Genomic DNA, 12,587 nt, shown 5'->3' on the forward strand with positions numbered 1-12,587 from the left:
ATAACCTCAGATGCCTTCGCCACACCAGCCGCGGCCGCCACCGAGGCCTCCGCCGCGGCAGCTGAGGGCGGAGCCGCAGCGACACCCACCGCCCCTGTCGCCGGAGCTGCAGCTGGAGTCGGTGGGTGACTCAATGTTATGTTTAGGATGATAGATAATTGATTGGCTGATTGGGGTAGGAAGCCTTCAATATGTTATGGCTTGCACGCTAGCAAGAGCCCACAAAGTGTTTCCAAGCAATTGTCCCGAAAGCGTTGAGGGTTAATTTAACAATGCTGCAGTCTGTGCTTCCCTTGTTGCCACGGAGACGGAAGACAAGGCACTTCCCACTCTCATCTTCACACGTCCGTGTAACAAAAGGATACAGGCAGGTGGCAAGTCGGATCTACGTTTGCAGTTTCGTCAAGTGGGGTGTTGCCATTGGTTTTGCTTCATCTCAGATTTTATGACCTCCATTTTGTGTGTTTTTTTTTTTTTTTTTTACATCTGACATCACTAAAATCACATCCGCATTTCCACCCCATCACTTCTTACAAGACCCCTTTGCACCCTCGGACGGGAGCACTACGGCCGCAGCATCTTTGGGTCTCGACCTTTTCGATGTGGTAAACTCGTGTTTTAGCTCGGTGGTGCCCTCCCCTTCCCCATCGTCGATCTTCACCTCCACTTCCAGCACCACCATCACCACGGCGACCGTTTCGGCGCCAATAGCTACCACCGATCTTTTCAGCGGTAAAATGTCGGACGCGTGCGTGTGTGTTACTCGGCTCTTGTAATGCAAGTTGTTGCCTGAATTCGGTGGCGGGCGGTGCAAACACTCACTTAAGTTGACAAGCTAAATTCAGATTCAGATTTGCGCCATGGAATTGTTCATAAATTCGCCAAAAGATGGCGCCAATGCACTTGTGGTGGTTCGATAAAATGAAGCTTCTCCAATCAATTCAACATTGTGCCTCAGCATGGTTATTTGTGGTGTTAGTTATTGATAGTTTCTACACTTGTGATGCTATATATTATATTGTATTTAATACTAAGAGTCAGGTTTGGAAGGCCCGATTAGCAAATGCACCGTCCACCACTGCAACTGGCTGAATGATGAATGAATGCAAGGGCTCAAGGAAGAACTCGGCTTGCCTGCTGTTACGTTTGAGCATTTTGGCTGTGTTTGTAGCCTTCTTTGCACCGACGGCAGACACCCAGGCAGATGCCACGCCTGCAGTTGACTTGTTTTCGGCAGGTACCCCTCCTTTACGCACGTGCCCTCTCCTCTGGTGTGCTCTCACTTCCTGCTTTGCTGTGTTACATGGTGGCCTTGAAAAGATGAATGAATTATTTTTAATGATAGCACTTTGCTCTTGAGCATGTTCTACAAACTACATAAATACCGTGTGTATCGGGATGATTGTATAATGTGAATGTCATTCCACAACTCCCTCCCTCACCCCCCCTAGCGGATTTATTCGACTCCTCATCCATCTCACCCATCTGTTCCTCTGCGCCCCCACCCAAAATTGACAGCAGAGACATCCTGAGCCTGTTTTGTGGTGGGTAGCTTCACACGATGGAGATGTCAAACTTAAGAGTGAGGCTCAACGGGTTTCTTCTTCCCCCCTGATACATTGTATGTGTTGCCTATTAATGGCAAAATAGATTTTGAAGCTGGCTTACTCATTCGAAGAATAATTTTGAGTGTCTATCACCATCGGCCCTGTCTAACACTCATTTGTTGGAAATACATAGTGTGAGTCACGCAGGCTGACATTTCCTCTTCCTCAATGCTGCGATGGATATGACGTTTTGTGTGGCTCTGTTCGGTTGAACCGACAGAGTCCACTGGAGGAGGAGGAGATGCACCAGCAGCCGCTGTTGCCACCCCTGGAGCAGAACTCATCTCAGGTAAAAGAACCGGTGCATCTCATTTCATGGATATATGACACATTGGGGATGGAAAGCTGCATCATTGGGAATTCCTTGCCAATTAAGCACCTGGTCACCATGGTAACCAGAACACAAACAAGTGTGCAGCTTCGAGGCCTTTTTTGTCTCACTTCATCACCTCCAGTTTTTCTTACTTTTGGCTCTCCCTCGCCGGCTCTCATTTTGTTCTCTCCCCTGCTTCTCTTGTCTCTCCCGCCTGTGACTCTCGGGCTGGCTCATTGCTTGCTTCCTGCCGTATGACTTGGTGAGTTTCTTGCCCTCGCTTCTCTTGACGCGCGGCCGTGCTAGTGCTGCATTGCGGTGCTGGAGAGCCTTGTTAGCTTCCCCCCTGTAAACACACAGGCATACACAAAAAAACATAATTAGGAAACAATTATAAAATTAAGGAACACACATGCGCATACAAACTTCGCAGACGGAGACAATTAGACACATAATGTACACAGACAGACGGATGCAGCCAGTGTGAATGTATAAATCCTGAAAACATTACAACAATTTGTATAGTCTGTAATGTTTGTTTTGTTTGCTGTAGGCATCCACACATCTTAGTGTGTCACTTCAATTCCCCTTAAAAGCTCTCCTCCCTCTGTCGTCCTGACAACAGTAATGGGTTGTCATGGCGACGACCCGAATCGTACTGTAGTGTGTTGCAAGACTGGCTAATATCTCTATCTCCCATCCCTCCCCCCTGCAATCATCCCCCCTCTCCTTCCTGTAGCTTTTGGTGGCTTAGGAGATGTAATGAAGCCCACCCTGACCCCCCAGGCGGGTGATGTTGACACCTCCATGGCTAACATGGCGAGTAGTAAGTAGTCCTTTTTGAGTCATAGCATTGTCGTATCTCAAGGTTGTGTGTGGTGCGTTAAAGACGACAAAAAATCTTTTTGCATTACCTCATTGTGTCTTTTGCTCTTTCTTGCTGAGTCAGATTTGACGATGGGATCTCCAGCGGCTCCTCAGGTAGCTCCCCCCAGCTGGGGTGCCCCCATGGTAAATGTTGTCTGTGTCTTACGTGTGAGCATGGCGTGGAGCCGCATGGCGAGACCGAGCCGCGTTGCCTTCATCTGGCTCACCGTCACCCACTGAAGAGAAGCAAACAGAAAAAAAAACACCGCATGACTTCGCAAATCATTTTGAGGATGATTTATGTGCTTGAGTGATGAAATGGCAAATGATGGACAGCTGGTAAAAAAAATAAAAGTAAAAATAAAGCAAAAAGGCATGGCACTTGCATGCTAACAAGCTAATGCTAGTAAAGATTAAAAATACTGACACATATTACAGTTTTAAGTTTGTGTTGTGTGTCACTTTTCGTTGCTGTGCGTCTGTCATTGTTTTGTCTTACATGTAGTGACCCCAACTCCGCCTCCTCTCCCTCCCCTCTACACCTCTAGCCAGCACCCATGGGTGGTCCTCCATTTATGGGGAGTCACCCAGGCTACAGCATGGTAAGAGCACAAGTCCAGTCCAGTAATGCTGTTGGACGCTGATTTCCCCCAACCCCCTTTTTAGGTGTCACACACACAGTCAGCCTCTGTTCGAATCAGTAGCTACTATATTTGTTGTCTGCCATTTTGTATTGTTGTTCGAATATGTTCTTGAGTATAGGCTAGCCATGAATGACTTCGCCCCAGTTTAAATGCGGCGCCGGTGTCTTAGCGTCGCCTGTCGTGTGTGTGTCTCGTTGAAAAGCCCGGGGCACCGGGTGCCGGAGCTCCCATGATGCATTTGGTTAGACCGGGCTTCCCCGCCGCCAACGCCCCGGTAACCCAGCTCCTAGATCCGTCCAGATAAAGTCCGCTTGACGCCATTGCTGATTGTGAGCGGGGCGTATGTGTATGCAGATGTCTCCTGGAATGACCCAGAGCCCCAGAAAGCCTCCCCCGCCCAGGAATGCTCTGGATGACCTTAACATCAAGGACTTCATGTAGGCAGACACATAGGTAAAGGTATACTGTCGTCTACACACACCCAGATGTGAAATCCGGCTAATTTTTTTAGAGACTATCAAGAGTCAAATATTATTTCTGAACTGTGTTTGAACTTGTCGTTATAGGTGTTTGGTGCTCCGGATGTCTGCACTCCCCCACCCCCACCATCTAGAGGCCGCAACCCCTCGAAGACCCTCCCATACCTCCACCCCCATGATGTACTGTTGTAGCACAACTGTAAATGTGAACCCTAGATACAGAACACATAGTTTTACGTGTGTGTGGGTGTAAGTCAGTGTTAAACTCTACCTAATATATTACAGCGAGGGGGGAGGGGCAAAGAAAAAGAACAACAAAAAAAGAATGCATATGGAAAATTATTCTGGACTTGAATGCAATGGTCTGGTGGTTTCCCTGCGCATCTGGCAGACGAGGAGCGTGTTGTTCAATGTGGACTGTGTTTTGGTGTGTGTATCTTGACTGGCCAACCCGCCTCCTTCATCGTCCCAACTAATACTGAGCTAACTCCCTGTCGTCCCAGCTAAGCTACGTGTGAGTGTGATGGTTGTACCTTCAGGTATGTCAAGCTTCGCCCCTCACGCTCCCTATTGGTCGTGAAAAACATGCAACGTCATCCATGATTTTATTATTACTTTGGGATTCTATGGAAACGTGCTGAGATCTGTGCACAAATTAACATATGCATTTTAATGACAGATGACTTATTTTCTTTATTTTGAAGACAAAATACCATATATTTTAGTTACATTTATGGGGGGGGGGGGGGGGGGGGGAAGCATGTAGATGTAAACAAACAACAAAAAACATACCTGTCAGTTTTGTAGAGGCAGTATTCATTTAAAATAATTGCTGGCTGTTTGACGTGACGCCCTCTGCTGGTGTCGAGTGCCTGGGGACGAAATAATATTGAAGTTACTAGCATTTGTGCATGCAATTGGTTGGCATCGGGTACATTTGCTGATTGGGAAGCGGCGTGTAAAGCACTCATGTATACGCTAGATGTTATGTGTTGTTTATTTGCAAAAGTGACTGTAACTTAATCCATTGTGACAATTACATGTTGAAAGAAAAAAAAATAAAATCAAGAATGACATTCACATAGACAATGCGGATAGATTATGTTCAGTATTATGAAGATTGTTTTTCTTGGAGGCTGGGGAGAGGGACTTTGAATTGATGATGTTCTGCCCTAATATTTAAACCCTCCCCCCCCCCCCCCCCTACTCTTCTTTAACCTGCATGCAAGTCGTGCGATGAGATGCAATAAAATACAAATCACCCAAACGACCCTCACGGCGTGTCACATTATCTGTCAGAATTTCGCGGTCGTAAATGGTTGGACTTTTTAGCAACATTTGAATTTCAAAGTCTTGCAGTGGCTGGGATCTCCGTGGATCCAGTGGCAGATTTGTGCATATTTGGCGGGGGTGATCCTCACCGCCACGTTGAAGTCCCTCTGCTCACCGTCGTCAACTTCCACCCACCGGTGACCCGAGAACACGCCGATCACTCTCCTCCGCCATTTCCCTTTCCCGCCCCCTTGTCTCAGACGGATGTAAACCCCCGCCCCGTCGGCGCCTGGCCGAGAGTCGCTGCGCTGGTACATCAAATCGTCGGACTCCTTCACCACCGAGCAAAAGCGGTAGACCACCTTCTCTCCCCCGCGGGCGGCCAGCGGGCTTTCGTCTTCGTCGTAGCCCGAGAAGTGGATCCGGGTCGGGGGGGAGGTGCGGAGCGCCACGCCGATCTCCATGAACTTCTTCTGCTTGACAGCTCGTTTCAGTTCCAGGAGGGCGTAGTCGTAGTCCGGGGCCACGGAGTTGGTGGAGTTCTTCGAGCGGATCCATCCTTGAGGGATGTGAGTTTGTTTGACTCGTATCCAGCGGAATACGGGCTGCCTTCCGATGCGACCGATACCCGCCAGCCAAGTCCTCCTGTCGTCTCTTCCTGCATCAATTCTATTCATCTCTCCATGCGTCATCTCTTCTTTTTGTCTGTTTCTTCTTGCGGCCCTCGGCCTCCACCTCCTCATTTTGTTTTTAAGTTGCAGCACTCCTACTTTCAGACTTTTCACGCTCTCCAGATAGTAACTGCCATCATGGATGCAGTTTGCCGCCGTCAGCACGTGCCTGGGGGAAACCAGCACCCCGGAGCAGCCCACGGAGAGGCGCACGGCCGCGGCGAAAGGGTAGTTGGTGGCGTAATGCCAGTCGGAGATGACGAAGCGACTGTCGGCACCGTAAACCTGCCGTTTCCCGCGGGTCGGCGACGAAACGCATGGGGCCGCTCCTGTGGCATTCAAACCCTGTAAGGTGACGTCGGTGCGCGTGCACGTTCCGTTGTCGCGCATCGTCTCGTATCCCAGAATCCTCTCTTGCTCGCTCGGGTTTAAGGGCGGGAGGCCACTTTGACACTCGATACCGCAGAGTCTCTGAGCTTTGCCTCCCTTCGCATCCCCTTTTAGTCCTCTGAAGATAGGTTTCTCTTGAAGTTCAGTTTTCCTCTCTGTCAGCACCGGGAGCTTCTGCTCGATCCACTTGTGCGCATCGCTGCTAGCGTCAGCCATGTAGAGCAGCAGACAAAGAAGCTCCAGGAGGCCCATGGCTCTTCAAAACAGAAGATGAAGTTGTCAAGTAATATCAAGATTATTAATTTAACGTTGATGTCAAATGAGCAACAGCAGCAGATGGCGCCAAAAAGAACATTTTGTAACAGCATCTGATCAATTCATCGATTACATTACAAAAGGTTCCATTAGCAAATAACATAACTAAAATTACTCATCCAGGAATTATCATGCAGGATTCTAAAATAAAACAACAATGATAAAAGCAAAGAAGACAAAATTAAAACTCACCTGAAATATGTCAAAAATGCCCAAAACATTTCCAGTAAAATTCTTCTTCGGACTACAAAGCCGCCCGGTCCAGATGTCCCATCTTTTCCAGAGCCTTCAAATCTTTTGTATGGGGAGCCTCACAGATTTCTACTCTACTCTCCATCCCACTGCGGAGGCGGAGGGGGGTAGGACATCACAAGCAGACAAATGATGATTTTTTTTTTTTTTTTTTGAGAGGGGGTGGGGGGCGTAGTTATGCTTATTTGGATGCATTTAGTTGCATGTGTGGATTTGATTTTATGGCCAACCATTCATTTGAATTCATTCATCAGGTACTTTGAATCTTTAATAACTTTTCAATCTCAAAAATTCCCATTCATACTTACACCTGCATATAATAAGCCAGGTTGGCTGGAGAAAAGTTCAACTTATGAATAAACAATTAAAATAAATTCTAAAATAATTTCTTGCACACTTGGATTTTAATAATATGTTTGAGCTTGATTCATATCTCATTCTAACTTGTGTTTTGTTATCATATCTTGGGATTGATTGTTGTCTCGCTGGGAGAGTTTCACTCACAGGAAACCAAATTAATGAAGACACTGAATAAATGTTTAGGTTGGAGGGCGTCCAGCGGAAAAAATGAGAAATGCTTGTTTGGGGGAAAAAGATGCTTGTTAGGTCATATGAACAGTTTACATTGTCCGGCGGTTGTCTACAGCAGTGGGGTACGTGGAGGTACTCCAGGGGGTACGTGAGATTTTACAAAAATATATACCAGTAATAAAAAAAAAACAAAAAAAAACCAGTAAGCCTGATTGTCTTGAGAATTAGTTATAAAAAGTTTGATGAAATACAAATGTATGTTTTATATTCAGTATTCAATTTTAATTCTTAATAAACGGACTCTCCACAAACCAATAGCAGTCACCTGCAGTTGCCTTGATGACGCACTGTAATATGGAGATGTGGCTAAAGCGTAGCAGCGATGCTGCTGTTGAAAAGACGGAGAAACAAGTAAAAATGAAGGTAAAACCAGAGCCGACGAAGTACCGACAGTACATGGAAGACTATTGTTTGATGGGATTTACGTCCACAAGTTGTAACACACCCAAAGCGCTGTGCTTTTTTTACGGGGAGAAATTAGCCAACGCTAGCATGAAGCCGGCACATCTCAAAGTCAAAATTTGCTTTATTGTCAATTTCTGCACAAAGAGATCGAAATTACGTTCCCACTATCCCACGGTGACAAGACATAGTTCACAATGTACATACAAGTAAACAACACAAGAAAAATAAAACAAGAAGGCACAAACAATGAATAAATAATAAATAAACAAATAACACAATAAATAAGAGGAGCAAAAATGGAGCAAGTGTGCATACAGCAGACAGTCAGAATATAGCCCAAAAAGTACAGGACGCTACGCAGAAGGGGGAAGAGAGTTCAGGATCCTAACAGCCTGGAGAATGAAGCTGTTGGTGAGTCTGGCGGTCCGGGAGCGCAGGCTCCTGTACCTCTTCCCACCACACGGATGCCATGTTGGTAAGCCACCGGAGTTCTTCAGGAGGAAACTTTCTGACTTCAAGTCATCCCAAGACACAACGCGAAAAGCCTCCACTACATCAGCCAAAGCCCTGAAGGCTTCTTATGCGGTTTCTTTGCTCGTAGCTAAAGCCAAAAAAACGTTCACCATAGCTCCATGTTTCTCACTAAAATGTAGTATGAATGCAAAAGACTCATTCAAGCTTCAGCACTGTTCAATGCTTGTTCAATGCTTGTCAAATCAAAATCAAATGATCAATGCAACAATTGAATTTTAAGAGGAAAAAAAGTTTCTCTTTTTTTTATCCCAAAAGAGGTAAAGTGGATTATTTTTTATGAGCAAATCTTTATTTATTATTAAGTCATCAATTTATTTTGTAAACAAGATATTATTTATTTATAATTAAGTTAATTTATTTTTGTGAACACATTTTTAGTTACTATGTATATTTTTATTTCCTTGCAAGAGATTATTACAAGAAAGATTAATATAAATTAGCAGTGTTCTGCATACAGTATTTGAGTTTTGAAAGGGTTTATGCCTTCTTGGTGGTCAGTTTACTGTTTATCGTTTTTGTTTCTATATGCAATGTTTGAAACATAAATGTGTCTGTCAGGTACATTGCTACAAGTTGTTTAACTTTAATAAATCAAACACTGATGGGACAATCCTGTATCTCTTTCTTTTCGACCAGAAATGTGTTGCGCTGGTCAGGGGGTACTTGGCTGAAAAAATATTTCAAAGGGGGTACATCACTGAAAAAGGTTTGAGAACCACTGGTCTACAGTATGCGTGCCCTGCGATTGACTGGTGGATTGTATAATTAGTCATTTACAAAAAAAAAAGGTCCTATGTCAGTACCTTTAAATATCGACCCAACATCTACACTTACATGACCTACAAAATGGAAGAACCAAAAATGCACTATAATCATTAATTCCTCCATTTATTTATTTATTCCTTATTTATGCAGTTTATGGTGGAAAATAATGAAAAAATGCTTTAAAAAAGCGTTTTTTGGCTTGGAACGGATTTAATTTTCTTCCATTATTTGTAATAGTAAAACATGACTCGGAATTCGAACGATTCACTTCTCGAACAGCCTTCTGGAACGGATTGTGGTCGAAAACCGAGGCTCCACTGTACATTGGATGTTGCATTCCACAGTCTAGACAGCAGTTTTGTTAATTAAAAACTAACAACTACAAAAAAAGTAAATGCAGCAAGATGGGGTCAAAACAGCTGCAGCAGAAAGAGAGAGCATGTGGACTTTAGTGTTGGTGACTCAGCCTTCAATTTATTCCCAGCTGCTCCCCTCACGCTCTGGACATAGCTCATCTTCTCTTCTACTCAAATGCAGCACCATAAGAAACACACGTACGGGACATTATCCCAACATACTTTATAAGCAAAGATAAGAGCTTCTGTAGCTTAGTTAAAAAACAAAAACAAAACAAAAGAATAGAAAATGACTAAACTGAAAACAAAAATACTACTGAAAGAATAAACAGGCCAAATGATGGATGTTTGTAATTCTTTGCCTGCTGTAGGTCTGTTTAGTGTGCGCACGTGTGTGGTCCATTAGTTCTGCTTACAGACGGTCGTGCATTCACTTTGGACTTACGGCGCACAACATTGGGGCAGACCATCGCGCGTGTGACACTTCAACACACGATACGTGGACTGACCAGTATGGAAGTCTGTCCAAGGGAAAGCAGCTGTGTTGTCACAGCCGTTTTTTTGGGAGAGCTCAGGGGCCTGACCTCCAACCGCCAATTCAAAGCTGTCCACTTTATGGCTAAATTTTCCTCTGTCTGGCGTAAGTCTTAATATTTCTTTTGAAAGACATCCAAGCCTGATATGAGTCAGGAAGAAGTATGGTTGGGAATTGAACGGAGAAGTTATCAACATTTTGAACAAAGCACTGTGCTTCCATCTGTATGAACTTGTGATTACATTCTGGGTATTTCCCTAACAGATGCCTGATGGAAGGCCTTGCTAGCTTAATGCAAACGTAGAACAGACAACGGCTATTTCAAAGCACAAACACCAAACTAGAATTTTCTCTAAACAGGAAAAGAACAGGATTATAAACACGTCACAATTATTAATGACACAAGAGCGAAGAACGTGGCCTGATAAATAATGCGCGAGGACGCAATGGCACAATGCTCGACTGCACTCGCTTGAGTCCAAGTTGTTGCGGCGTGAGCCAATGACAATAATCTTCAAGAACAACTTCTGAAACCGAAGCGGGCGTTGCTTTGTTTTCCGACTTTGCGTTGTTTGTGGACAGTAATCATCGCGGGCGTCAAAACAAAAATCGATGCGTCTATAAAACACAAAACTAAAATAACACACTCGAAAGGAGGTTAAAGGCAAATAGCTGTTGGGGGGTGAAATGACTGAAGGTTTTGTTAGCCTCATGTTTACAATGTTAGGAAATCTATGAGATGACGTTTTCATATTGTCAAACGCACCTCTTTTATTAAGGTGGCACCGGCTTCCCGGTAACGGATTTGTTTTAGCCGGGATTAGGGGATTCGTCCGTAATCTAACCACCCGAGTTAAATTGACTCTACCAGAATCAATCTAATTTCTTTACGACGCCAATCCCTCTCAAGTCACCCGAAGCTCGAGCCGAGTAACTCAATTCGAGGCAATACTTCGAAGTGACCGCATCGTATTGATGGCTCCCCTTTTTTCTGTTTGAAGCTGTTGTTATGTTACAGATATTTTTAGATGTCTTTGTTAAGACCTCAAGGATTCGTTAATTTACTAGAGCGCCCTCGCCCTCGATGAGATCAAGATAACTACTTCGAACCAGATATGACAATTCCTGATGTTAAAGATTAAAGCTGTCTTCACTTTAAAAAGAATTGAACGGCTTTAAAGAATGACTACGATAGGGGAATAAAAACATTTTAAAGTTGTAATTACTGCATATAAAACCATGCTCAACATAGTTACTACGAAATAATCGATAACCGAATTAAGGCTTAAGAAGAGATTTAATGAATAAGCAAGCAAAAGTATTACAAGTCGAAAAAACAAAGAAAACAAGACTCACCCACTCAAAACAGAAGAGGAGACTAAAGGTCTAAAAACCTATTTGGTTGAACAAGTCGAGTGATCAGCTCTCCTTTGTTCCAAAATGCGAATTATGTTTAAAAAATAGGAAAGGTTCCGGCCGTGAGGAGCGTAGCCTAAAAAGTAAAACTAGCGACTTCCCCTTTCTGCCCGGAGCGGCTGTCTCCTCTGCCCTTCCTCGAAGCTTAAGATTTGACCAAGTCCAATTTGAAGACTCTGGAAATTCATCTTAGTAGAATTTAGTTCAATCTCAAAAAGAATGAAAAATCCATCTTCGTTCTTTTACTCCGGGCAGCGTCACGGCTAACGCCTTGACTAGGAAGAAGCGCCGCTTTGCATTCGGGCATCATATTTATAGGCTTCCGGCATTACCTCATTGGAATATGTAGATAAAAAGTCAGAATCCCTGGACCTCTGGTTGTCTTGGCAAACCTGCTTCAAGCAGCAACCACTGCGCCCGGCAGCCACCGGCTACCGGATGCAGGTGTTTCCTGTTTTGCTCGTTCTTTCCCTACTAGCCCTTAATGTCTCCTCTCAACTTAATATATTCAGGTATGGATGGAACACCAATGTTAAATACAGGTTGGACAAAACATTGCAACATTCACATATATCTTGTCTAATAAAGATCAATCTCAACCCATAATAGTACTTAACATAATAATGGGTTTCTCCAACTTAAACAAAAATATTATATTGCTCAAGCTGTTACATCTTAAAATTATGGCATAGCAAACTCATATTCCAAAATGGTGCGTTGCTACGTGTTTGAACAGGTCGTGTCCTCCCAATTGCTAACAATTTAATTTATTAGATTTGTTAATTTCCATCAGGTCACTCCATGTCAAGCTTTAACACCATCTCCTGGTGAAATTTTGGAACTACTACATATTTTGGGATAGCCAATGTGCCTGGGCCAAATTCAATACCTAATTTTACACCATCTTGTACCACCATGCCACTTGACAATATCATAAAAGCAGTGCTGAATTATTTTGAACATAATGTAATGGCAATTTTTCGTCCCCTCAATATGATTTAATGTGATTTTTCTTCAAGGTCCTCTTATTTATTTGTATTTGTTAACAGATTAGCATTAAGCATGGGATTCTAATTTTAAATTCAGGAGTCGAATAAACCCTTTTATTTTACATCTATTTTTTATTCTTTTACTTTATTTTATAAGTACTTTTGCTGACACAGCTCAGCTGTACA

General features: G+C 43.9%; 3 protein-coding genes across 17 annotated transcripts in view; 1 reads left to right on the forward strand and 2 right to left on the reverse strand.

Annotated features, from left to right (window-relative positions):
* Positions 1–4,643, forward strand: part of LOC148381991 (clathrin coat assembly protein AP180-like) — a 13,468-nt gene extending 8,825 nt beyond the window's left edge. For 2 of the 13 annotated variants that reach the window (XM_088362136.1, XM_088362149.1), the window contains 8 exons: positions 11–121; positions 1,828–1,896; positions 2,660–2,746; positions 2,870–2,931; positions 3,336–3,389; positions 3,634–3,705; positions 3,786–3,884; positions 3,998–4,643. In XM_088362136.1, coding sequence (XP_088218262.1) covers positions 11–121; positions 1,828–1,896; positions 2,660–2,746; positions 2,870–2,931; positions 3,336–3,389; positions 3,634–3,705; positions 3,786–3,872 — 542 coding nt within the window. In that variant the 3' untranslated portion in view covers positions 3,873–3,884; positions 3,998–4,643. Of the gene's footprint in view, positions 1–10; positions 122–537; positions 733–1,827; positions 1,897–2,659; positions 2,747–2,869; positions 2,932–3,335; positions 3,390–3,633; positions 3,706–3,785; positions 3,885–3,997 lie in introns of all 13 variants that reach the window. The other 11 variants (XM_088362150.1, XM_088362138.1, XM_088362137.1 and 8 more) reach the window with 11 other exon arrangements.
* Positions 1–11,681, reverse strand: part of pgm3 (phosphoglucomutase 3) — a 26,788-nt gene extending 15,107 nt beyond the window's left edge. For 2 of the 3 annotated variants that reach the window (XM_088362154.1, XM_088362152.1), the window contains exons 1-5: positions 11,353–11,681; positions 4,703–4,782; positions 2,835–3,023; positions 2,073–2,266; positions 1,135–1,311 (exon numbers count right to left, since the gene is read on the reverse strand). The gene's annotated coding sequence lies outside the window, so the exon portion shown is untranslated. Of the gene's footprint in view, positions 1–1,134; positions 1,312–2,072; positions 2,267–2,834; positions 3,024–4,702; positions 4,792–11,352 lie in introns of those variants that run through there. The other variant, XM_088362153.1, reaches the window with a different exon arrangement.
* Positions 5,100–11,342, reverse strand: LOC148381992 (inactive serine protease 35-like). The gene is made up of 2 exons (XM_088362158.1): positions 6,751–11,342; positions 5,100–6,499 (listed from the first exon to the last, which is right to left on the reverse strand). Exons 1-2 carry the CDS (start codon positions 6,777–6,779, stop codon positions 5,239–5,241), a joined length of 1,290 nt encoding a protein of 429 aa, XP_088218284.1. The 5' UTR covers positions 6,780–11,342; the 3' UTR covers positions 5,100–5,238.
* Positions 11,682–12,587: the final 906 nt, after the last annotated feature.

This window comes from Syngnathus floridae, chromosome 19 (genome assembly GCF_059516105.1).
Source record: "Syngnathus floridae isolate MCC-2025c chromosome 19, RoL_Sflo_1.0, whole genome shotgun sequence".
Lineage (NCBI taxonomy): Eukaryota > Metazoa > Chordata > Actinopteri > Syngnathiformes > Syngnathidae > Syngnathus > Syngnathus floridae.